The following is a 27,128-nucleotide window of genomic DNA, read 5'->3' on the forward strand; positions in this document are numbered from 1 at the left end:
TTGGCTATTAACATGGTGGGTAGGGGGCCTCCCTGGTAGCACAGGGGCTAAAGTCTCAGTGCTATAAGCTATCGCCAGCCACTGAAGCACGAGTTCAATCCCCAGCCAGGGAGCTAGCCCACGTGGCACAGCAGACCTCTCCTGTCTTGCCCGTTGCTCCCCTCAGCGGTGTATTTCAGTAGATTCACCTATTCTGCTCCCCACTTTATCTCTGGTGAATCCTCCCCTACCCCTGCACCTCTGGCCTACACCCCAGTTTTGTATGCATAAATAAAAATAAAATCTTAAAAAAAATAATACAGTTGTGGGTAGATTTAACCATCTTACACTATCCTCTTCCCCACATCCTATCTTCTCAATGTAGTCTTAGTACAATTCTGGATTAAATCAGTTACGTATTTATATTATTATGAATATATGATTATCATTGTTACTGATCAAAGAAGTATATGACTGTGTTCTTATTTGTGTACTTTTTTTGATTCACTTGTTTCCAATTTTTTTCCCCACACACTTGGTCGGTATTATTTCCCAATGAACCAGGCATTTGAGATAACCTCTGAACTTCACTGCTTTTCTCTGCATCTTGAATCTAGCCTTGCTCTGCCCACTGCACCTCCTGCTTTCTTGTTTAGCAGTCCCTGTTTCCTAAGTTCCAGATCTTTTTATTGTCTTCCCTTTTCATTGTCTATGCCCTTTCATCACTGGGGCACACCTCTACTCCCTAAAATCAATAGGGCTTGGTATGTAAAACTCAACAATTACTGGCAAATGGGTCACTTCCTTAGGTGCTGAGACAAAGACTTGGTATTTAATTGGGTAACCAGTTATAGTGACATTATTTACAGGCCTTTACTTTAGGCCTGTCAGGTTTGGGGGCAATAAGTTTTCTAATTTCTTACAAGGACATAACAGTGTCCTCCCTAAAGATATGCATAGACCAATCCTCAGAACCTGTGACTATATTGCTTTACAGGGTAAAGGGACTTTTCAGATGTCACAAGATTAAAGATTTTCAGATGAAATTCTCCTGGATTTTTGGGTGGGCCCAATGAAATCAAAAGGGTCTGAAGAAAGGAGGTAGGCGGTTCAGAGAGAAAAGAGAAACACTATGCTACACTCAAGCAGAACCATTCTATTAATACCTGTCTTATGAACAGGCTTTAAAGATGGGAGAAGGGGGCACGTGACAAGGAACGCAAATGGCTTTAGAAGTAGACAAAGGCGGGCCTCCCCTGGTGGCGCAGTGGTTGAGCGCTGGGCTGCAAGGCTGCCCACAGCCTCTGCAGCGCCGGTTCGCTCCCAGGCCGCCAGTGAGGGTCCCACCAAAAAAAAAAAAAGAAATAAGTAGACAAAGGCAAGGGAATGGATTCTCCTATAGAAATTCCAGAAAGAATACGTCCCTACCTCCACTTGGATTTTAGCACAGAAAGACCTGTTTTGGATTTCTGGACTCCATAACTGTAAGTTAATAAAAATGCATTGTTTAAAGCCTCTAAGTACATGGTAATTTGTTACAGCTGTGATAGAAAACTAATGCAAAGACCTGGTTTCTAGCACTTGGAGCTGATGGCAAGAGGAGATGGCCCAGGTTTCCTCCATTTGAAATGGAGAATTCCACATCTTTCTTTCTTTCTTTCTTCTCTCTCTCTCTCTCTCTCTCTCTCTCTCTTCTTCTCCTCTCTCTCTCTCTCTCTCTCTCTCCTCCTTCCTTCCTTCTTTCCTTCCTTCCTTTCTTCCTTCCTTCCTTCCTTCCTTCCTTCCTTCCTTCCTTCCTTCCTTTCTTTCTTTCTTTCTTTTTTAAAGATTTACTTATACAAGAGCCAGCCAGAGGCGCGGGAGGGTGAGAGGATTCACCAGAGACACAACAGGGAGCAGAACAGGCAGATGGACCAAAAACAATGCTGAGGGGAGTAGCAGGCAAGACAGGAGAGGTCTGCCACACCATGTGGGTAGCTCCCTGGCAGACGGGAATCGAACCTGCACTGCATCACAGCCTCACAGCGCTGCGCTGAACCAGCTGTGCCACCGGGAGGTCCCCCACTTATTTCTTACTTTCTTTCTCCATTACACAGCCTCACACAGTGCAAGCTGAACATGAATTTGGAGTTGCTTCTGTTCCATTTCTCCAAAGAAGAGTCACATGATCAATTCTCTTGAGTTTGGCAGACAAGCTAAATGCTATCTGCCAAGAATCTAGCTTTCTCCACATTTCATATTAGACAAAGAAACCCCTCATTTCAGGTGGATCCTTGTCCCACCTTCTGTAGAGTCTCAAGTCTTTTGTGGGTGCATGTGGAGAAGTCACACACTTTTCACTTTTCCCCTCAAAACAGTGCCTGACTTTTACCTTTCTCAGCTGTGCTAAGCCAGTGTAAACTCCTCCATCGATTTTCTGGATGCTAAACATTTTAAAGTACTTATCTTCCAATATCTCCTCTCCCAGTTTTGTTGTCTTTGTGGATTTGTGCCCTTCTTATTCCTTCACTGTCATTTCAGTGGGTTTTTCCAGAAGGGAGAGGAGATAAACATGAGAGATCAATCCACCTTATTGACCTAGATGCCCTCTGGGGCTTTAGTACCTCCAAAGCAGTGGAGCATACTGCCCCTCCCTCCATATTCTTGTTTGGGTCCAAAAAGAAAGGGTAGCCCTCTTGGAAATATTGCCTGGAAAATTGCTACTGTCTGCTGCATGCTTTACTCTTTCCTTGCTGGGGCACAAGGAGTAAGTGCCCCATTATGGATTTCCCCAGAAGCAAACTGTGACTCAAGTTTACTTGGGCAGTGATGCCAGGAAATTCTGTAAGGGGCTTGGGGAAGTGAGGTAAGGAAAGGAAGGACACCGATGCAGAGTGTTTACTGTGTAAATTACTGCTGTGGACCCGACATTGCTGACATCTCTGGGGCACTGTGGAGAGTGCCCCTTGGAGCTGTTCCACATGAGGTCAAGAAGCTGAGGAAGTACTCCAACTGCCCTCAGTCACTGGCTGAGGACTGTTCCCCAAAGATTCTGACTTGTCTGCAGGCACAGCACCAAGGAAAGACTAAGCCCTTGAAGAAGAACTCCCGGGGGTGCGAAGGAAGGAGCAGTGCTGGAAGGGTTGGGGTGGGGGTCCCACAGCATATGCTAAAGTGAGATTCATAACTAAACCCTGTGCCTATTTGCTGTGCTCTCCGTCTCACAGCACGTGAATATTCTGCTGCCAGGCTGCATGCATTCTCCTCTCCTCCAGAGACTTAGCCCAGGAGGGCAGACCCTGCTCCAAGGGTGAATGAAGACTGCTTACAGCCAGATCTGCACATTTAATTCAGGAGAGGGAAACTGGACATCCCTTTATATTACAAGTCCAAGCATTGTTCTCCAGTTTAGCTTTAGTCAGAATGAAGAGGGATTTTATCCCTAGCTGACTTCTGTGAAAACTCCCTAATTGGTCAGAATCTGAGAGGAGAGGATCTGGTCCTATCTCAGAACTCTGATGTCTGGAATTAGTGTTCAGAAGATTTGTCTCAGGAACTCCACGGAGATGACTAAACATCCATTCCCATACTCCCTTTCAAGGGATGTCTAGACTTTACAGGTGAGCTCATCACTGGGAAAAGGGAATGTCTGGTCATGTCAATCTCCCACTTCGAAACCTCCAAGCCTTGCACTGCTCCTTAGGAAAACTTCAAAATTCTGAGCATGGTTCACAGAGCCACATCATTCTCTACTTGAATCTGCAGGTAGAGAATCACCTGCAGATTACACTCCTTTGTAGTGGACAAAGCAGATTCAACAGAGGACCATAAGTGGAGGTGTGGGCAGGATGAATGGAAACCAAGCAAATATGGGACAGTGCTGCAGGGATAGCAACTGGTAGAAGATGCTAACATTCACCCCTTGGCCTGAAACTTAATTTTTTTTTTAAGATTTTATTTTTCATTCTTGCATAGAAGAGCTGGGGTATAGGCCAGAGGTGCAGGGGGTGGGGGTAAGGGGACAGTGAGAGGATCCATGGAGACAGAGTGGGGGGCAGAACAGGTGGTTTTACTGAAATACATGGCTGAGGGGAGCAGCAGGTGAAACAGGAGAAGTCTGCTGCACCATATGTGGGTCAGCTCCCTGGCTGGGGACTGAACTCAGTCCATAGCAGTCACAGTGCTGAGATTTAACCCCTAGACCATCCAGGAGGCCCCAGCCTGAACCTTAAATGGAGGGAGACATTACTGGAACTACAGAGGCATATGAATAATATATATAATACATGTAGGTGTCTATCTGAGCGTATGCATGTACATATGACATATTAATAGAGAAAATGTCCCCAAATATTTTCTCCCCCCCAAATGTTTTATCTTTGGGAAATAAGAGAGAGAGGAAACTCTGTTGACTGAAATTACTGCAAATAATTGATGTAGAAAATGTAATTTCTAGGTCTAAGCTGTGTGAGGGATATATAATAAAGGGTTAATCTATGAAGTATAAGAGTTAATCAGGAAAGACTTTGGGGCATAGGTCCTAGAGAAGGTGGCAGATATGAACAGGTAAAGAAAGGCAAGGAGACCTGTAGGAGGAACAGGCATCTGATGCAGGTAAAGAGCAGCAAAGCTCACGGAGGCATGCAAGGGTCCTGGGTAAGCCTTACCTCCATTTCACCAGTACTTCCACTTTGATCTGCTGATAAAACTTCCTCGAATACAGCTTCTTCTGTAATTTTTTCCTGCAAATGACAATGGCATGATATGAAAATTAATGAATATCCACAATGGTGCAGAGCCTGAAACCTGGAGTAAACAATCTGGGTAAAGATCCAGCTCCATGCTTACTAGCTCCGTAACACTGGAAAATATACATATGTTATATATATAACAGATTTTTATATCAATTTTGCAATTTTACTGAACTTGTTTCTTATTTCTTATAGCTTTTAGTGGAATCTAGAATTTTCTATATACATATCATTTGTAAACCATGAGGATTTTACTTTTTCTTTTCAATTTTATTTCTTTTTCTTGCCTAATTGCCCTGCCAACTCCCAATACTATATTGAATTAAAGTTATGAAGTAAGACATCCTTGCCTGACCTTACAGAAAAAGCTTTAAACTTTTACCATGATTATGATGTTAGCTGTAGGGCTGTCACATTGAACTTTACTATGTTCAGACATATTATCTCTATATCCACTGTTGAGGATTTTATCACAAATGGATGTTGAATTTTGTCCAATGCTTTTTCTGCATCTATTGAAATGATCATATGATTTTTATCCTTCATTTTGTTAATGTGGTATACAGCACTTGATTGATTTGTGGATGTTGAACCATCCTTCCATCTCAGAAATATATCCCATTTGATCGTGGTATATTCTTCTTTGATTGAATTGCTGAATTCAGTTTGCTGGCATTTTGTTGTATTTTTGTATCTATGTTCATCATGGACATTGGTCAGTTTTTTTTCTTGTGTCCTCTTCATCTGGTTTATGTTTGAGAGTGATGCAAGTCTCATAAAACAAGTTTCAAAGTGTTCTCTCCTCTTCCATTATTTGTATGAGTTCGAGGATTGGTACTACTACACTGTCTTAACTACAAGAGGTTTATAATAAGTCTTGAATTCAATAGAACTAGTTCCATAATTTTGTTCTCTTTCCAAAGTTTTTTTTCTTCCTATTTTAGGTCCTTTCCATTTCCATATGAATTTCAGAATCAATATTTCATCGTCCATAAAAATTCATTCTGAAATTTTGACAGGGGTTGCATTAATCATTTTGGGAAGAACTGACATGGACAATATTTGAGCCTTCAAAACCATGAACATGAGATAGCTTCCTATTTATTTAGGGCTTATTTCATTTCTTTCAGAAACGTTTTATAGTTTTCACTGTACAAGTCTTTAAACACCTTTGTCTTATTTCCAAGTATTTCATATAATATACACATTGCATAGTATTTATTTCAATTCCTGATTGTTCAATTTCTGATTGGTTCACTGTTATATAGAAAAATAATTGAATTTTGCACATTAATTTTTTTATATATTTAGCAACTTGCTCAATTACATATTAGCTCATCAACTTTTTGTACATATTGTAGATGTATCTGCTAATAAAAGACAGTTTTAATTCTTCCTTTCTGATATAGATGACTTCTCTTTTTCTTGTCTTGTCTTTTTGCACTTAAACCTATAGTATAATTTTCAATAGAAATGGTGAGAGCTGACATTCTTATCTTGCTCTTGATGTTGGTAGGAAAGCAGTAAGAATGATATTAGCTATAAGTTTTGCAAAAATAATCTCTATCAAATGATAGACGTTTTATTCTTAGTTTTCAGAGAGTTTTTATTAAGAGGAAATGCAGCTCTATCAAATGCTTTTCCTGCATTTACAACATAAAGCTATGGGTTTTCTTCTTTAGTATGTTAAATTGATGAATATATTGATTGATTTCTTATGTTAAACCAACCTTGAATTCCCAGAATAAACTCTATTTGGCTATGATGTGTAATCCTTTTTATATATTGATTCAATTTACTACAATCTTTATTAAAATTTTAACATTGATTTTTCAGGAGAGCTATTGATCTGTAGTTTTATTTTCTTACAATGTCTTTTTTCGTGAAAGAGATAATTAGATGAATTGAATCCCTTAAAATATATTGAGACTAAAATATGATTTACCTTGGTAAATGTTTCCTGTGCATTTGAAATTGTGTATTCTGCTAATGTTAGGTAGTGTTCTCTAAGTGCCATTTAGGTCAAATTGGTCAATACTGTTATGAAAATTCTCTGTATTTTTAGTGATTTTCTGTCTACTTGGTCTATCAATTATTAAGAGGAAAATATGGAAATTTCCAAATATAGTTGTTTATTTGTCTTTGCAGTTCTATCAGTTTTTGCTTCATAGTTCTGATACTGGATGCATAATTGTTATTCCTCTTGACCTTTGTTAAATACTCCTATTATGAAACCACTTTGTCTAAAATTAATAAAGCTACTCCAGCTTTCTTTTGATAAGTATTGGAATGGTGTATCTTTTTCAATTCTTTTAATTTGACCTATTGTATCTTTATAGTAAAGTGCATTTTTGTAACCCACGTATCACTGAGTTTTGCTTTATATATATATATATATATTTTTTTTTTTAAGATTTATTTATTTATTTATACAAGCACTGGGTACAGTTAGAAACGCAGGAGGGTGAGAGAATTCACCAGAGCCAGAGTGGGGAACAGAACAGGCAGACCAAGGAAACATACTGCTGAGGGGAGCAGCGGGCGGCAGGAGAGGTCTGCACGCCATGTGGGACCCTCGCTGGCATCCGGGGATGGAACCAGCGCTGCAGTGGCTGCGGTCAGCTTCGCAGCCCAGCACTCAACCACTGCGCCACCAGGGGAGGCCCTGAGTTTTACTTTTTTTATTCAATATATATCTGATTTATATGTTCTTTAGTTAGGATATTTAGAGCATTACATTTAATGCAATTATTGATAAGGTCTGGTTTAAGCCTGCCATCTTGCTATTTGTCTTCTATTTGTCCCATATGTTCTTTATTCTCTTGTCTTTCTTTTCGGATTAATTGAATGTTTTCTTATTCCATGTTGTTTCTCCTTCAAACTATAACTGCAGGCAGGTGTAGCTCTGAATTTTATTTTCAAACTGAGTGATTGTTTTTAGAGATCATAGTATACATCTCACACTTCTGGCAGTCATATTATATAGTACAGGTATAGTACAAAAAACTATTATACTTATAGTTCTTCCCTCTTGTGCTATTCTTGCCATATGTTTTATTTTTATGTTATAAACATCACACTATTTTTTATTTTGTTGGTGCAGTTAATTATCTTTTAAAGGGCTATAAATAATCAGAACAAAATCTTATATATACAACCATTTACTTAGCATTTCCAGTGTTCTTAATTCTGTAGAGATCTAGATATCCATCTGGTATCATTTTACTTGTCCCTGAAAGACTAATCTTTAACATTTCCAGTAGTATATAGTTCTGCTGGTGATGAATTCTTCCACCTATTGTATGTAGGCAAACGTTTTCATTTCATATTTATTTTTGAAAGGTACATCCTCTTGCCTGTATTTTGCCAACAAGAAATCAGCTATCACCCTTGTCTTTGTTCTTCTGTTCCTAACTTTCTTTTTTTTTTCACCTCTGGCTGCTTTTAAGACTTCCTCTTTATCAAGGTGTTCTACTATTTGATTATGGTGGGCTTTGGTACAGTTTTCTTCATGTTTCTTGTGCATGCTATTTGTTGAGATTGTGTTTGTGGATTGTTTTCATCAAATTCATAATTTATTAGTCATTTCTTCAAATAAATTTTTCTGTTTCAACTTCTCTCTCCTCTTCTTTATGGAATATATATATATTTTTTTTCAATAGAATGTGCTTGATGTTGTCCCACAGTTCTTTTTTCTTAAATATCTAATCTGTTACTAATCTTTCGAGTGTATTTTTCATCACATAAATTATAGTATTTTTACCATAATTTTTATGGTATTACCACTTTTATCTGGAGTGTTTTTATATCTTCTATGTTTCTCTTTACCCTTTGGAACAGTTATAATAATGTTTTTTTTTTTTTGGCCACTAATTCTAACATTTATTTCAGGTATAAGTTAATTTCAATTAATGGATTTACCTCTGCCTTTTTATGCACCATATAGTCTCAGGTTTCTTGAGTGTCTGGTAATTTTATATTGGATTCCAAACACTGTGGTTTTATTTAGTTGGATGCTGGATAGTTTTTCATTCCTATGAATATTCTTGAACTTTGTTCTAGGATTTAGTTAAGTTATTTGGGAATAGCTTGAGCCTTTTGGTTCTTGTTCTAAAGATTTGTTAGAGTGTACTGGAGCAGTGTACTCTAAAGCTAGCTATTCTCCACTATTGAGGCAAAACCCTTGTATATCATTCCCAATGTCTGTTTCTCATATAGTTTTCAGTCTGGCTGATGTGAACGGGTATTATTTCCAGTCTTGCATAAACTGTTAACTCATACTTTTGGGAAATTCTTTCCTCAGTCTGATCTTAAATATTTTCCTTGCATAATCAGTACTCAGCTGAATACGTGAGTGTTCCTTTGCTGGTGTTGAACATCTTTCTCTATGCAGTCCTCTCCTTCCTGGACTCTTTCTGCAAGCTTTAGTGGCTTTACTCTTCACTGACTTATAGATATTTCTCTTCAACTCAGGAAGTGCAATAGGTCCCTCCTAGTTTCTCCTGCTCTGTGATATGGCTTGAGAACAATCAGAGGACTCACCTGGCTTGTTCCCCTTCCTTCAGGCATCACTCCCCGTTCTTACCTGATGAGCAGTATCTTAAAAACCATTTCATATATTTTGGACTTTTTTTTGGCTATTTCAGGCAGGAGAGTACATCTGGTCTCTGTAACTACAACTTTGTCAGAAGCAGAAGACCCTTAAACTAAGTGAGTTTATTATTATTATTAATTCCATTCACTGGCTTTATTTCCCTTAACCAAATATATGCTGAACAAGTTTCTTTATTTTTTTTAAATAACAAATTTTATTTTTATATTCCCCATATATTTGTAACCCCCCATTCTGTCCCCAATCCCTCCCCTCCCGCCCCCCACTCCCCAAAAACTGTCTCTGGTTCATAGTTTTTTGGTGATTTTGATTTTCACTTTCTTATAGTTACTCATTTTCCTGGTCCCTTATTTAAGCTTTCTAGAATCCTGCTATGAGTGAGACCATCCGGTATTTTTCTTTTTCTTTCTGGCTTATTTTGCTGAGCATGATCCCTTCCAGCGCCATCCATGTTGCTGCAAATGGCATGTGTTTATCTTTTTTGAATGCTGAGTAATATTCCATGGTATATATGTACCACATCTTCTTGATCCAGTCATCTATTTTTGGGCATTTGGGCTATTTCCAAAGCTTAGCTATTGTAAACAGTGCTGCTATAAACCTAGGGGTGCAGGTGTTCTTTGGAATTGATGTTTCTGTGTCCTTTGGGTAAATACCTAGGAGTGGAATTGCTGGATCATATGGAAGCTCTATGTTTAGTAGGTCCAGAAATCTCCACACAGCTCTCCATAGTGGTTGGACCAGTTTGCACTCCCACCAACAGTGTAGAAGAGTTCCTTTTTCTCCACAACCTCGCCAATATTTGTTGTTGCTAGTTTTTTTAATATGTGCCATTCTCACTGGTGTAAGATGGTATCTCATGGTAGTTTTGATTTGCATTTCCCTGATTACAAGTGATGTTGAACATTTTTTCATATGCCTGGTGGCCATTTGCATTTCCTCTTCAGAGAAGTTTCTTTTTAGCTCTTCTGCCCATTTTTTGACTGGATTATTTTCTTTGTTGTTGTTGAGTCTCATGAGCTCTTTGCAGATTTTTGTGATCAATCCTTTATCATTAGTGTTGTGTGCAAAAATGTTCTCCCAGTCGGTGGGGTTTCTCTTTGTTTTTGTTATTGTCTCTTTTGCTGTGCAGAAGCTCTTTAATTTGATGTAACCCCAGCTGTTGATCTTTGCCTTCACTATCACTGCTTTGGGTGATGTGTCTGTAAAGATGTCTTTGATGTGCATATCACGTAGTGTTTCGCCTATATTTCCTTCTATGTATTTTATGGTTTCAGGTCTTATGTCTAGTTCTTTACTCCATTTTGAGTTGATTTTTGTGTATGGTGTGAGGTAGTGGTCAAGCTTCATTCTTTTGCATGTAGCGACCCAGTTTTCCCAGCACCATTTATTGAACAGACTTTCTTTGCTCCAATGCATAGTCTTTGCTCCTTTGTCAAAGATTAGTTGACCATAAATCTGTGGGTTTATTTCTGGATTTTCTATTCGATTCCATTGGTCTGTATGTCTGTTCTTTGAACAAGTTTCTTAAAAAGGTTCAGGTGACTCTCAGTTCCTTCTTCCAGGGTGTTTCTCAGCCTCCTTTTCATATACTGAATTAGGGGGCTTTTCTCTCCCCTATTATGCCACTAATTTTTGAAGGCTGAGGCAGTGTATTAGTCTTATGGGTATCTTCAGCACCCAGCTGAGTAGCTGACTATGGTGAGCACCCAGTCCCCATGCCAAAAAAAAAATCAGCATTTGAAATACATCATTCAACCAGCTATACATTGAGCCCTTTTATGGTATGAGGACTCAAGTAGTATTTTAGAGACCATGTGAAAATCAGGGAGGACAACACGGGTGGCCTAATGCTAAAATAAGGGTCCTCCCTTCTTCTTCTTCATAAGATTTTCTTTGCAAATGTGGATGGGCAAGGAGAATGTTATTTTATCTGCGGTAAAGGGAGGAAGAGAGCCTCCCTGGTGGCACAGGGTTGAAGTCTCAGTTTTATCAAGCTATCTCCAGCCGCTGCTGTATGAGTTTGATCCCCGGCCAGGGAGCTAACCCACATGGCACAGCAGACCTCTCCTGTCTTACCCGCTGCTCCCCTCAGCAGTGTATTTCAGTAGATCCGCCAGTTCTGTTCCCCACTCTGTCTCTGGTGAATCCTCTCACCTCCCTCCCACACCTCTGGCCTACACCCAAGTTCTTGTATGCATAAATAAGTAAAAATAAATCTTAAAAAATTAAAAAAGAAAGGGAGGAAGAGAGGAAGGTGCTGACTTCAGGAAGTAGCTGCAATGTAACTGCCCTCTATTCTGGGCTAAGGGACAGTACCTGGCCCCACTGAATGGAGGAGTATACAGAATCAGATGCTGAACACCATGCTAATGTAGGACCAGGCTGACAACATTAGCCTATCAATGAGTCCATTCTTTCTCTGTACTCTTGTCCCATCTCCTTGATGAGGCCTTGTTTCTGAGGACATGAGGACAAGCCCTGAGGTCCTACAAGAACACGTGAGCACCCAGAGCCCAGTAAATATGACCATTTATTTTACTGTGAATGCACTAATGGTCAGAGATGGAATGATGGCTGGCTTCCTGGATCTGTTCACCAAATACTATTTAACCTATTATGTGGCTGACACTAGCCTCGCTTGGGTTGGACCAACACCTCTTTTGGCTAGATCAGTTGCATATGCAGAGTACTATCAGCAACCCTGACAGAGGGGTGCTCCTGCTGAGCCAGCGAGGACAGCAAAGGCAGCTGCTCCAAGGACCTGTGGTAGGAACCTCTGTAGCTTGCAGGGTCCAATTCAGCAGGAAAGAAAATACTGCTTCATTTGAGGACATAGACAGTAAGTCTCTACAAAAAGTCTGAACTTCCTAACTACCTTTAAATGAGCAGTGGTATCCACCTCAACCTCCTAAAATCAACGGATGGGTAGAAGGAAGGTAGAGAAGGGATAAAATTCTACTCTGCCCTGTATTCTTAAATATAGCAAGATGTTCTAATTTGTCTGTATTTCCTGGCCCCCTCTCTTCCTCACCTTAGTGTTAATAGGGTCTATTCCATATCAGATGCTAGAACTTCCCAATAATGATCCAACACCAGAAAACACCCCGACCTTGACTTTTCAAGAAGCCCCCAGTTCATCGGGGCACCCTGGGCCTGGCTGGTGATCTCCATTACCTGGGTGCTCTTCACAGACATTGGAGAGAGAGGTTTCTCCACTGTTTCCTGGGAGTCCTGGCTGTTACTCCTGAGTTCAGTATCTTTAAGAAAAAGAGCATCATTAGGGCAGAAAACAGATGTTAAATATCTGCAGAGCCACAGAAAATCCGAGATGACATGGCAATGTGTTTCTCAACTACAGTGCATCCAAAGAATTATGTTACTGAGGGTAGTGCCACAAGGTGGGAGGAGCAGGGTCTTTGCAGACCACCTCAATTCTGACCTCCCTATGCCCTCCTCCACACAATGGAGATAAAATGATACTGGCCCTATGGGAGTTATGGAAAAAAAATGCTGCCAGGGCCTGGCTCTCAAGGGGCATCACCTTTGCCAGTTACTGAGTCATGTGATTCTTTCATAGTAGCCCCTTGGACATTTACAAACAACCAATTATCATCTTTCTGGATGGCAGACTTTGTGATGATTTGAAGACAGAAGGTGGAAAAGACCACAAGTAGCTGTGTCAGTGCTCTCTCCATGTCAAAGACAAGAGCTGCTTTCTCTTTGTTTGAAAAGAGTGCAAACATGAGGTCTCACTTCATTTTTTTACTTTCTTAAGAAACCAAGGATTATTGCTATGATAACCAGTGTTGTGTTCATGTGTTCTGCCTTCATTAAAAATTAAGATAGAAAGTTGTCTTCCCACATTGTCTAAAAAAGTTAGTTTTTCCCATCCTCCTTCTCTTCCTCTTCTTTCTGCTTTCTTTCCTTCTCTTTTTTTCTTTGTCCCTTCCCCTCTGTCTTCCCTCTTCCCGGCTTTTTACACCTCCTCTCTCCTTGCCCCTACCTGATCCTTGCCGGCTCATCCTATACCTGCTCTGTTAGGGACCATGTCGTGCCATCCACCTGCAGTCTTTGGGTCTGAGCTGAGAGCAGCCCTCAGATGTTCTGCCTAGTGGTTGCCCCACCCGGAGGTGTTACCACAGATGCAGAAGGGACTTGAGTCTGCTGGAGGCACCAGAGGCAATGCTAACAACACTGTCTTCTGAGTTCTAACCATCACATCAGAGGCTACAGGGAAAGAGACAGACCTCTGCGTCCTCTCCCACTGTGTTCTTTTAAGCACCAGTTGCAGCAACCTGCAGTTCCCCCGCAATCCCAAATCCCTCTGGTCTTTCTCAAGTGAACGAAATAGAATGAAATTCAAAGGAAAAGTTAGATACACCAAGGCAGTGTAAAGTGTATATACGGGAAGGCTCATAATGTTGAAAGTAAAACGACGAAGAACTGCATCCCAGCACAACCGGCAGATCTTTTGGTGTGGAGAGGAAACAATAACTGTAAGAATAGCTCCCTCTTCTTAAGTTGTACTTTAGTTTTTAAAAAGATTGTTTTTCTCTTATTTTAAGTTTTTCATTGGATGGAATATAAAAAATTAGACTAAAAGAAAACTAGAACTTTGCTATACATGTATCTTTAAAATTAGGACAAAATTACTAAAAAAACAAAACAAAACAAAACAAATCTCAAAAAATGGATTAGATTTACAATGAACTAACAATCCTGGTGACTTAACTGTTTGCAGCCTAATGTTCATTACCAACTAGGATGACTAATTGTCTTGACTAAACTGTCCTGGGGTGTTGCACATTGTTATTAAGCAGCTGCCACGCTTGTCCCCAGAGGTGGCTGCATTTCAGCACTGGGCGAGGTGATGCTGTATCTCTCTTTCCTGTGTCTCTGGGGTTTTGTGAAGTTTAATTAGTTAATGTTCCTAATGTGCCCTGAGATCCTCAAATGTGAGGTGCTATTGCAGGGAAAAGTTAAGGCAGTGGTATTATATAACACACAACTAAAAACATGACTGAGGCTGCAAATTTAATTGTTATTTCATGCTTATGCTACCTAAGTAGCTTAGAGTTCATGAACTAGTGGTTTAGTCTAGTGGGAGTGAAGGCACAATTTTCTAGGACTTTCTCTCTAAGACTGCTTAGCAGAAGTGGGTTTATCTAATAAAGCTGGAAGTTGGGGTACCTTGGCCAGGTCTCTCCCAAGGCACAGCACCTGCCAGTACATTCATAATTTTACATGTGCTTTCCTAAAGAGGACACCCAAATTGTACAGACTGCAGTTCCCACAAGACCTGGATCTACTCTGATCTTTATCAAATGGAAATAATAAATAGGGAAAGCAAAACAATATACTTTCAAGGTGTTAAGAAAAGTAATCGTATAAAATCTAGTGTTTTTATACTTATTTGAAATATCAATCAAAAATCCTAACAACACACTTTTTATGTAACTGATTCTAAAGGCATATAAATAAAGAAATAGTTGGTCAAAATATTTAAGACACAAGAACAGCAAGTCAAATTTCCTAATGAAAACTAACATATTTTATAAAGTCATAACAATTAAACAGTGGATTATCAGAATAGGAACAGAACAGAGAATTCTGCTGAAGAGTTAAGTTCTATTTATTAACATGTTCTTTCTTTTGCCTCCTGCTATCTAGTCCTCTTTGTAACTGTATTCAAGTAGCTACTGTAAACAAATCATCATGTGGTGTCTTAATACAATTGAAATGTATTCTCTTACAATTCTGGAGGCCTCAACTCCAAAATCAGTATTCCTGGGCAGAAATTATGCTGTCAGAAGAGCCATGCTCTCTCCAGAGGCTCCAAAGCTCTTTTCCTGTCTCTTCTAGTTTCTGGTGGTTGCTGTCATTCTCTGACTTGGGGCTCCATCACTCCCAATCTCTGCCTCCTTGGTCACATTACCCTGTGTGTGTGTGTGTGTGTGTGTGTGTGTATCTGTGTGTGTATGTGTGTGTAATCTCCTTCTATCTCTATCTCATTAAAGTACTTGCAAGGGATTTTAGGGCCCCTCAGATAATCTAGGATAATCTAGGATAACTCCTCATCTCAAAACCACTCTTTACACCTTACAAAGACTTTTTCTAAAAATAAGGTAACATTTAGTGGTTCCAAAGATAACAATGTGGGTATCTTTTGGCAGGTCATGTTTCAGTCTGGATATACTGAGTAAAGGTCAGAGTCAACCTGTCCAATGAGAAATCAATCATATATTCTCCATCAAATAATTCATTTATTCATATTATACCTATTCCTCAAAATGGGCCCACCATCCACCCACTTTCTTAAGTCACCCTTGATATTTAGGTCTCTTTTCTACAATCTTCCTTCCCCACATGCAGTAAAATACCAAGTTCCACTAATTCTCCAAAATGTTTCCCAAATCCTTCCATGATTATTGTTCTGGTTCAGTCCCTCCTTATCTCTTTCCTGGACACTGTCATTGTCTTTCAAAAGTCTTCCTCTGATTGGAAGCCAACCATGTCACCCTTTCTAATCAAAGATTAGAATGGTTCCTCATCATGTGTGTTGCAACAGAATAGAACCTAAACTCTCTTTCAAGGCATGAAGGTCTTGCTAGCCTCTTCTCAATCTCCCTAATTAAAATCAAGACATATGCAAAGAGCCAGCCAAGATTAGTGGGGCCACTAGCCATTGCCTAGCATGAATCTTAGATGCTTATTGTGATATGCCACAGTAATTTGTAGCTGTTTGTTAGCAGCATTATTGTGACAATGGAACACTGCTGTAGTCACAAGATATAAAAGAGACTAAACCAAATAGTAAAGCTGATTCTTTGAAAATAGTAATTAAACTGACACTTTAACGATTAAGAAAGAAAAAGACCCAAATAAATAACACCAGGACTAAAATATAGAAAGAGAATATCTATGAAGTAAGATGGTAGCTATAAATCCATAAGAACATTACATGTAAAGACACTAAATACTCTAATTAAAAGACAACAGTATTCACACTGGATTAATAAAAACGACGAAGCCATTTACAGGGAACATATCTAAAAATATAAAGATATAAGGATGACAAAAGATATGCCACACAAAACATAAATCAAAGAAAGTTGATGTGAGGCCTACCCGGTGGCACAAAGGGTTAAGTCTCAGTACTATGAAGCTATGAGCACAAACTGCAGCACGAATTCAATCCCTAGCCAGGGAGCTGACCCACATGGCACAGCAGACCTCTCTTGTCTCATCTGCTGCTCCCCTAAGCAGTGTATTTCAGTCAATTTGCCTGTTCTGCTCCCTACTCTGGCTCTGGTGAATCCTCTCACCGCCGACCCCCCCACCTCTGTCCTATACCCCAGCTCTTGTATGCATAAATAAATAAAATAAATCTTAAAAAAAAAAAAAAGAAAGTTGATGTGGCCATATTAAAATGAGAAAAAAGCTGACATTAAGGGGAAAAAGGAATCACTAGAGATAAAGGACATTTCATGATTTTTTTTTTTAATTTCAAGGAAAATATAATGGCCTAAAAATTAGTACAATAAAATAGACCCAAAATACATAATGAAAGAGATGAAAGACTATGAGTAGAAATCACTATAGCTGCAATCAAAGCAGGAGATTTTTAACACATTTCTCATAAACTGATTAAACAAGTGATGGATATAAATAATGATAAAATATTTGACAATATTAACAAATGTGATTGACTCATCTAGAACATAGTACCTGACAACTATAGGATATATACTCTTTTCATAGACCCAAGGAACATTTACAAAAATTGACCTTATGTCAACCAAGTTTATGTGATTAAAATCACACAAGAGTATATTCTCTTATTTCAACACACTAATCTAAACTTTTTTTTTTTAAGATTTATTTATTTATTTATACAAGCACTTGGTACAGTCAGAGGCACGGGAGGGTGAGAGAATTCACCAGAGCCAGAGCGGGGAACAGAACAGGCAGACTGATGAAATACACTGCTGAGGAGAGCAGCGGGCAGCAGGAGAGGTCTGCGCGCCATGTGGGACCCTCCTCCGGTGGCCAGGGAGCAGCCAGGGATTGAACTGGCACTACAGAGACTGCTGGCAGCTCATGACCCAGAGCTCAACCACTGCGCCACCAGGGAGGCCCTTAATAAAAAAAAACCCAGAACATTCTTAATGGACAAAGAAAATGCAATATATTCATATAATGCAACATATTTCAGCCTTAAAAGTGAAGGAAATCCTGCAATACATCACACATTAAGCTCAGTGAAATAATCTAGTTACAGAAGGCCAAATCCTGCATTATTCCACTTATATGAGGTACCTAAAATAATCAAATGCATAAAAGCAGAGAGTAGCAAGTTGGCTGCCAAGGCTTGGGGGAGGGGAAGTAGGGAGTTGCTATTTAGCAGATACAGCTTTGGTTATGTGAGAAGAGTTAAGTTCTAGAGACATACAACATTGTCCCTGTAGTTAATTAGCTGTACTATACACTTAAAAATTAAAGAAGATAGTTGTCAAGTTGTATTCTTTAAAAAAAAAAAAAAAAGACAATGGCTATCCCCAAATGTTTGTGAACAAAAATTCTTTTAAATAACTAGTGGTCAAAGAATGATTATAAATTTTTTTAAATGGTAATGGGTATATTACATAATGAAACTTAAAGGTTGCAGATAAATCCAAGCATGAGAGATATTCATAGTTTAAAAACATTTAAAAAGAACAAAACCTAAAAAATTAATGACTTAAGAATCCATTTCAAGGGCCTCCCTGGTGGCACGAAGAGTTAAGCACTGACTATGAAGCTATCTGTAGCCTCTGCAGCAGGTATTCAATTCCAGGCTGGCCAGGAAGCTACCCACGTGGCTCAGCAGACCTCTCCTGTCTCACCCACTGCTCCCCTCAGCAGTGTATTTCAGTCTGCCTGTTCTGCTCCCCATTCTGTCTCTGGTGAATCCTCTCACCCCCTGCATCTCTGGCCTGTACCCCAGTTCTTGTATGCACAAATAAATCTTTAAAAACAAACAAACAAATAAAAGAATCCATCTCAAGATACAGGAAAACAACTTGGATACTTGTTTCACTCAGATGAAATTTGGAGATGTTCAGCATCTAGATGCCTGCTCAGTCCCTTGCCCAAAATTTATTTAACGGTCTCTATTACATTGGAACAAAAGAAAATCTTGAAAGTACACCCCACACACACACACGCAAATATTGTTAAAAAGCCTGAGTCCTCATATTGAGCAGGAAACCTCAGCTTGTTCCATGTACCAGAATTACAATTCAGGTAACATGATAATATATGGGACCAAGATGAGAATCAACTCTTACATGAACGAGTGAGTTTTGCATTACTGTAGTTATGCATGGCTCATGACTAAATTTTAGAATGAAAGCTACAAAGTCGCTACTTGTACCTTCCCTCCCCTTTCTTCTCCCCCTACCTTCTCTCACCTTCCTTCCTTTTCCTCTCTCCTTCCCTCTCTTCCTTTCTTTCTTTATGTATGTTATGTACATGTTCTATTTCTCTACCTCTAGATGGTATTGTCATCATGTCCTTAACTATTTATGAGAATGGAGAGATATGTGAAGTCACGCTTGCTTCTAGGTCTTAGACTTACACAAGGGACTTAGGAGACACTTGGCAAGAGATATGAGTGAAATACCCATGGTGAGGCTGACAATGGCAGGTGTTATGTTCATTTTGATTTTGCTCCTTTTGGTCTAGATTTGCCTGGCCCCTTCTACCCCTTTCCTATGGAACCCCACCAGAAGGCACCTTAGACTTGTGGCAAGCTTTTGGGCCTCAGCTGCCCTGCTTTGGTCCAACCCTGTTTGGCTGGGCATTTGCCCACAAGGGGATGGTGTAACTTTGGGTACTTGATTTGGTAACTGCTGTGGGGAGAAGATCAGGGTGAGGCCAGAGGAGCAGGGGTGAAAGAATTCACCAGACATAGTAGAGAACAGAACAAGCAGATTTATTGAAATACACTGCAGTGGGCAAGATGAGAGAAGTCTGAGCACTAAGGAGGATTTGAGGATCTCTTTTAAAATGTGTTTTTGTGGCTCTCTAACTTGGGATGCCAGTTTGCACCAGTTATCTGCTGGGATGTCTGGTCTCTGGCCTTTGACACAGAAGCATGTTCTGCTTCTTCATTCCTGTAGCTGGGCTGGTTTTTCTGGTCATGGTAGTCAGTTTGATGGCTTTGTCCCCACAGCAGCTTTATCCATTCCTTAGCTATTCGAGCCTCCCAAACCTACCTGCTGGTCAGGAGTGAGAGCTTAGTTTTAACCTTACTAAATGGTACCCCGACAGTAACTATATTCTTTCTCTTACTCTTCTTTCTATTGCACACTAATTGTATTAAAGTTCTTTTTATTGAAGGTATTGAGTCTGTTTTGTATTGATGCAGCAGATGGCAAAACCCATTTAGAGCAGGGAGGTTTGGGGTGTCCCTCATCTACCCACTAACAGATCTAAGGTGACTGTCCCAGGTCTTCCTCTGAATAAGTCTTTATGTTCCATTAGGTCTGAAATTACCAGATGACCCAGCAACATGCAATGGGAAAAAGGCTTGCAACCCAGGAGCAAAATAACTGATTCATGTTGGACTAGGAATTATACATTTCCCTTTGTTTGTTGCCATGTGCAAAGACTGTGATTTTTAGTAATTGCTTCCTTAGTTGCTTTGCTCAGTTTAAATTTGGTCCATGATATTTTAAAAGTCGTCAAAAATCCTATGTAAACAGACACCAAACTCACAGTGACCCCAGGGCGATGGGTGTAGTCTGTGGATAACCAATTTAATCAAGGGGGAATTCAGAGTATTCTCCGCAAGCAATTTATTTTCAAGAGAAAAGTCAGCAGGATCAAACAGCCTGTTGGGATGAAAATCCCCTGAATCACCCCTATCACCGTGTTTTCTAGCAAATAACTCCTGACTCCATATAGTGTAATAGCCAAATTACTATAATTATCCTGCAACACGAGTGGCATATCAACATTATTTTAAACATACATTTTTTGCATAATCTTTCATTATTATCAACCAGCCTCCTATTTGGAAATGGAAAACAACAACAAACTGTGATCTACTCCCCACAAAAAGAAAGGTCACCAGAGAGAACAAATAAAAGGGCTATTTACATGTGAATATACTAAGAGAGATGTGTTTTACAGTCAAATACACTCTTGAAATTCATTAAATGCCTTCTCCCCTGCTTCATAAATATGGGCAAGAGAGACATTGCCTACTGAGAAAATAATCCCAGCACATAATGATCATAACAAATATAAATAAAGCCACTTTTCTTTCAAAGACCTCTAGGCCCTATGTAAAAATGCATTTGTATTTCTACAGTTGTAAAATGAATCTGACTGGGGGAGATCTCAGCCCCAGTCACAAGTCCTTCCCAATGCTGAAGAGGAAAGCACAAATAGAGTCCTCAATCATCTTATCTCCTGCAAAAAAAAAAAAAAGATTATTCTGTGGTACCATCATTTGTTTTTAAAGGCACTAGAAAGGACTTCAGAAACAACATTTAAATTGAGATTGAAAATCAGCAACAGATTTTGTTAAATAATCAAAAGACTTAGCAAGATGGCTTTTGAAGAAATGCTCCTAACAATAAGACTGGGTTTTAAGTCTGGATCTTCTTCCTGGTCTGTTACCAGTTCAAGGGTTCCAATCCTAGAACCCCTGGAAGAATGCATACCATAAACCTTGGCGATACATGTCAGCCCAGGCAAAAGTCTGGCATTATATACTTCTGTCAAAATCTCTGGCAAAGCATAGTATCAGTGTCCCCAAAATGGTCAGAGAGGCTGAGCAGGTCTTTTACAATATGTGTAACCTTGGTCTGTGGAACTACGGCCAATTGAGGCCTCTTGGACCTCAGGAAAGACTATAAACATTACTTAAAGAATGCAGGTTACCTAGATTTAGGGATATCTCCAGAAACAATCTTAAAACAGGGCAAACGCCTAGAGAAAGAGTTTTGTCAAATGAAGTCCTGAGAAATCCCTCCTCTCTCCTTGATGTCTCAGGTCCCTTAGCACAGTACATAAACCCCTGTTTTTTTGTTTTTTTTTTAAGATTTATTTATTTTTTTAATACAAGAACCGGGGTATAGGCCAGATGCACGGAAGGGTGAGAGGATTCACCAGAGACAAAGCAGGGAACAGAACAGGCAGACTGAAGAAATACACTGCTGAGAGGAGCAGCGGGTGAGACAGGAGAAGTCTGCTTTGCCATGTGGGAATCTTGCCGGTCTGCTGGAATCAAACCCGCGTTTCAGAGGCTGTGGACAGCTTCACAGTGCGGCACTCAACCACCTGCGCCACCAGGGAGGCCCAACCCCTGTTTTTTTTTTTCCCTTTACTTTAGAATTTATTGTCATATAAATTCTTCAAATGTATGTTATTAAATTTGGCCTTTTTCTCCTACTAATCTGTGTATGATGTTAATTTTTTTTGTTCATCCAGCTTCAGTAGAATTCAGCAATGGGGGAATTTTTCCCCTGTGCCTGAATAAAAGCATTAGAACTCTCATAATTAAGTCCAGAAAAACAGTTGGCAATGGGGCCTCCCTGGGGGCGCAAGGGGTTGAGCACAGCCCTGTGAAGCTGTCCACAGCCTCCGTGGCACGAGTTCAACCCAGGCCCGGGTGCTACCCACAAGGTGCAGCAGACCTCTCCTGACTCACCCACTGCTCCCCTCAGCAGTATACTTCAATCTATCTGCCTGTTCTGTTCCCTGCTCTGTGTCTGGTGAATCCTCTCATCTCCCACACCTCTGGCCTGTACCCCAATTCTTGCAATCATAAATAAATAAATCTTAAAAAAAAAAGTTGGCAAGACTTAGGGAAAATGCAATTTTGTTACCTTTATATATTAAAAAGACAATGACTGGTCTCAAAAAGATAAGATTAAAATGTAACAAATTTGAATTAGCATATTAAGCTTATAAAAGCATGAAGAAGGCTCAGTTGCCACAATCAGCATTATTGACATAGCCTTTTAGTCTTGGCCACAAGACTCCAGAGAACCATTAACACAGGGTCCCAGGTATTATGGGCCAAATGTGTACCCACAAAATTCAAGTTCTAACCCCCAGAACCTTAGAATGTGACTATATTTGGAGATGAGACATTTAAAGAGATAATTAAAGTAAAATGAGGTTAAAGGGGTAGGTCCTAATCCAATATGACTGGTGTCCTTACAAGAAATGACATAGAACAAAGACAGGGACAGAGGGAAGATTACCATGTGAAGACACTGGGAGAAGATGCCATCTGTAAGACAAGGAGAAAAGCCTCAGAAGAATCTAACCTTTCTCCGTTGTGATGTCAAGTTTATGTGGGATTTTGTTATAGTAGCCTAAGCAAACTAAGACTTAGCCCTAGTTGGTCACAAATTAAATAACTACAGAACACACTGGGTATCAAAATAGATGTTCTGAGATACATAATGCAAATATTTTAGCAGAAACACTGCTATCTCTGTATGTATTAGGCGGGAGATAGGGTCTGTTGAGTCTCAGAAAACTCCATGATACTGCACATGTTACCACTGGCTGAGGCAGAACAAGTTATTATAAAGTAGAAAGCAGCATTTCCTCCACTGGAGATACAAGGCAAGGTCACCTACCCACAATCTGTAGTGATTGTTCCTATCACTAAAAAGGAATTCCTCCCCAGTTCATACTTCAGATGAAATAAAGTTCTCACCACTAACAAACCTTTTAGGCTAGCAATCTTGAATCTATCATGAAGAGGTGACAGGCCCAAGAAGATTGCAAGCTCAAGAGAGAAGAGCAGAGAAAGGACCCCCAACTCTCTAATTATGCTGTTAAAGCTATTTTAATAGAACCTTCACCTGTTTCTGGGGAGCAGCACATAGATTCAGTTCTTGATGCTAACTCCTTTATGCTAAATTGAGTTCTTTCTTGTTTCTTGATGTGAGTCTGTATTGCTATATATTTTCCTCTTATTACTGCTTTCCTTATGCTAAATTGCAAAAGTTTTAATATAAATTCTTATTTGGTACCTGCAGGATTAGAGTCTTTATTATTTCTATTTTTCAGATTGTTAACAGGCAGACTGAGGAGCCTACATGCTTTAAATGGGTTCTGTCATCCACCACATAAAGACAAAGCATATTCCTAGTGTATAAGACCTTTACTAGAAAAGAACTTTAATAAGATTGGTGTGCACAGAAAGGAAAGAGAAGAAAGAATAATAGTTTCCTAATGAAGCACCCAAAGTTACCCATCCCTCTGTGAGTAAATGCCCAGCCAAACAGGGTTGGTGTAAAGCCGGATTGCTGAGGTCTGAAAATATGCCCTAAGTCTAAGGCACCTTCTGGCAGATAACCATAGGAAAGGGGCAGAAGGGACTAGATAAGTCTGGGACAAAAGGGACAAAATCAAAGTACAAATGAAGTTCAAGACTGTCATTGTCAGCCACCCCATGTGTCTATCACCCATGCGTTTCTTCCATAATCCCCAAGTCCATGGTGCAAGTCCAAAGCTGAGAAGCAAGCAGGCCCTTCTTCACATGCCTCTCTGCTCCACATATGTCCTCCAAGTCTTCTCTAAGTCTTCTTTCCACTCAGCTCCACCCATCATTACGTTGGTTGGTCAGGGAACATGAAACCTCCCTCTTTTATAGAAATTATGCTCTGTAACAAGACAACTCAAGAACCCAGAACCTGGTAACATTAGATTAATATCTCACTCAAATTTGTAATCCATGTTAACAGAAAAAGAACAATAGAAGGCAACTTAGTCATAAAAAAATGAAACCTTTGGAGGGGCCTCCCTGGAGGCACAAGGGGTCAAGTCTCAGCACTATGAAGCTATGGGCAGCAATTGCAGCACAAGTCGGATCGCCAGCCAGGAAGCTACCCACATGGCACAGCAGACCTCTTCTGTCACACCCGCTGCTCCCCTCAGCAGTGTATTTCAGTAGATCTGCCTGTTCTGCTCCCCACTTTGTTTCTGGCAAATCCTCTCATCACTCCTGCACCTCTGGCCTACACCCCAGCTCTTGTATGCATAAATAAAATAAATCTTTAAAAAAACATGAAACCTTTAGAAAAGAAACTAAAAGACCTGGGCTATTTGATGTACCATAAATAAAGACTTGATTTAGTTATTGTTTCTTAGCTCTGAAACATGGAGAGTGGTTCCAGATGTTTCCTCCCCCCCTACAGAGTAAAGACTCTGAGGTAAGAAGCAAACTTTAAAGACATAAGGAAACATTCCCTGAAAACAAGAGTCATTTTCAAAAAAATTGGAAAGGCAGTACTGTTATATTTTGTACTAAGATGTTATGAAAACTATATTTTTAAAGACATTTTAAAAGCATAGTAAGCAACACTTTTCCTGGGTGCTCTGATGACAACAGGGTTTTAGTTATTCTTTTGGAAACTCACAATTTTGTTATATAAAATTAAATTTCTCCCTGCCAGAGAAACATCAAGTCCCACAAAGATTCTGAATGGCGGGCCCTGGGTGTCATACAATTCACACACCTGACACTGTCAGGACACTTTCAAAACAGGCTCTTGCTAAACAGGTCACATGGCCTACGTGACAAACAAGTTTTGAATTTTGCTTGTTTTTATTTTTTATTTTAACTAGTAGATATGGTGATGCCAGCACAGCTGTGGAAATGCAAGCTATGCCCTACTTTCCTTCATGCATCATCAAGAAAATTGCCAGCTCATTTCTGATGCCAAAGTATTGTGATGATGCAGATGCAGCGAACAAAAGAACACCTTGATTTGTAAATACTGGAGTGGGGCCAACCAGGAAAAAAAAAATTATACACACACACACACATACATTTGAGCCATTCTATTGTCATTGAAGGAAAAGATTTATATGGAATATAAAGGCATTCATTTAGTTTTCAGACTTTTAGCACTTACAGAAATCTTAGATCTCACTAAGTCACATTCTTTCCCGTTAAAGTATATGCTTAGGAGTATGTGACTATTCCTTTATGAATTTCTCTAATATTTGGAGAACTTGTTAATTCTTAGCTAGGTTCCCCCACTAAATTAAAAAAAAAATTAATCTTTTCTAGGTTTTCCTATACACAAAATGCAAAAAGTACAAGTGTCTAGTACACAAAATGCAAAAAGTACAAGTGTCTATAATAGGTCATATGTAAAAAGTGGTAGCTAAAAAATGGGAACATAAATATATTCAAGCAAAATGCAAATTGAATGTGCTTAGTTAAATTTTTTAGATCCAATGGAAAACGGGTATGATTGAAATGGACAGCAGGTTGATTATAATGTGTGTAAATAACTAAAGAAGGAAGGCCTCTGTATTAATTTGAGAACATTAAATGTTGATATTATTCTACGTGGAAAGGTTGAGATTGGTATAAAATTGCAAGTTTCACAGATGGGAAGAGAAGATGAGACCTTGAGTCAAGATTTAAGAATAAGTGGTTTATTTGAGAGATGACTCCAAAAGAATTCACCACTCAGCAAGTGAGGAAGCAAGAAAGGGAAGGGAAGGCATCTAATAAATAGGCATTACTATAGTTGGAACTTAATTCCATGGAGCATCTCTGGGAAGCAATACAAAACTCATGTCTCAGAATTATTCCACCAGAGGGGTAAGTGAAATGGGGTATTTATATTCTGATTCTTGTCATTTGTGTTAAAATACATGTATTCACAACTGGTGGGAAAAGACTAAACCAGCATTGTCTTGGTGTGGGTTCTCTTAAAAGCAGACCTTGAATTTATTTGGTAGTTGATGAAAAAAGTAGCAGTTGGGATGCAAGGAAGTTAAACAAGGAAGCTCAAAGTATTGATTTCCTGGCACTTCCAGCCTGCTTCCTCTTGCCTGGGCAGAGTGGCCTTCTACAGGTCTGGCAAATCCACACACAGTGGTAAAGATTCCAGTACATGGAATGTGCTCAGAGCACACACACAAAAATAAAGTCTGAGGGATATGAGTGGGTCACTGAGAACTCATTAAAGTGATAACTCATTAAAAAAAATCTTGAAGTGAAAACTGATTAAGGTATCTAGAGCAATAGAATCACCACTGGAGTTAAAAGCCATCCAAGATAAAAGTCACCTTGCCAAGCAAAGAGAGCTGAGTCTGGATCTGAGTCAGCCACTGATGAGCCTTAATACCTTGCAAAAACTTGGGCAGGTATAAAAAGAGACAATGTCACCTATCCTAGCTCTCCTACATCAAGTTATGAGAATAAAATGAGATTATTCCTTTGAAAGGTAAAATAGCACTAAACAAAACACAAGATATAAGGCACAATGATGTATGCTCATTTGAAACAAAAATTTTAGTTCATGTTTTAGAGAAATTATATTTCCTTTAACTTCAGACTTTCATCAGAAAAAAAAGGACAGTAGTAGATCATAACACATTTTGAATTTTTTCTGGAGTCTCATTCTTTGTTGTTGCTAATAAGAAGATGGCAGCAAAATGGCTTGATAACTCTTTTCTTAGCTGTAATGAGCTGTTGATGATTTGTGAATCCACCCCTGAGTTATTTGGAAGTCTACAATAGTGTACCCTGGTGAAAATTTCATAATTATCTTTGTTATCAGTAAACATAAAATAGGTTTTAAAAAATAAACAAGGCACAAAAGATAACAAGAGACGCTTTCCTATTTTTTTTTACTTCCTAGATGAACTAATTTTAAATAAGAGCATTACAGGCAGCAGAGAAAAATAGGACTTCTCTTATCTTCCATATTTCTATGAGCTTTCACTAGACAGATACAGTAGATTATATTTACTTTCTTTAACTCCAT

The 27,128-nt window shown here is 39.4% G+C and overlaps 1 protein-coding gene across 4 annotated transcripts in view; it reads right to left on the reverse strand.

Moving 5' to 3' along the window:
- CFAP61 (cilia and flagella associated protein 61) overlaps nucleotides 1-27,128 on the reverse strand; it is a 278,265-nt gene that overhangs the window by 205,671 nt on the left and 45,466 nt on the right. For all 4 annotated transcript variants that reach the window (XM_054695984.1, XM_054695993.1, XM_037493943.2 and 1 more), the window contains exons 9-10: nucleotides 12,499-12,581; nucleotides 4,626-4,700 (exon numbers count right to left, since the gene is read on the reverse strand). In XM_054695984.1, the coding sequence (XP_054551959.1) occupies nucleotides 4,626-4,700; nucleotides 12,499-12,581 (158 nt within the window). The remainder of the gene's footprint in view (nucleotides 1-4,625; nucleotides 4,701-12,498; nucleotides 12,582-27,128) is intronic.

This window comes from Talpa occidentalis, unplaced genomic scaffold (assembly GCF_014898055.3).
Source record: "Talpa occidentalis isolate TD23 unplaced genomic scaffold, MPIMG_talOcc4v2.1 talOcc4.10, whole genome shotgun sequence".
Lineage (NCBI taxonomy): Eukaryota > Metazoa > Chordata > Mammalia > Eulipotyphla > Talpidae > Talpa > Talpa occidentalis.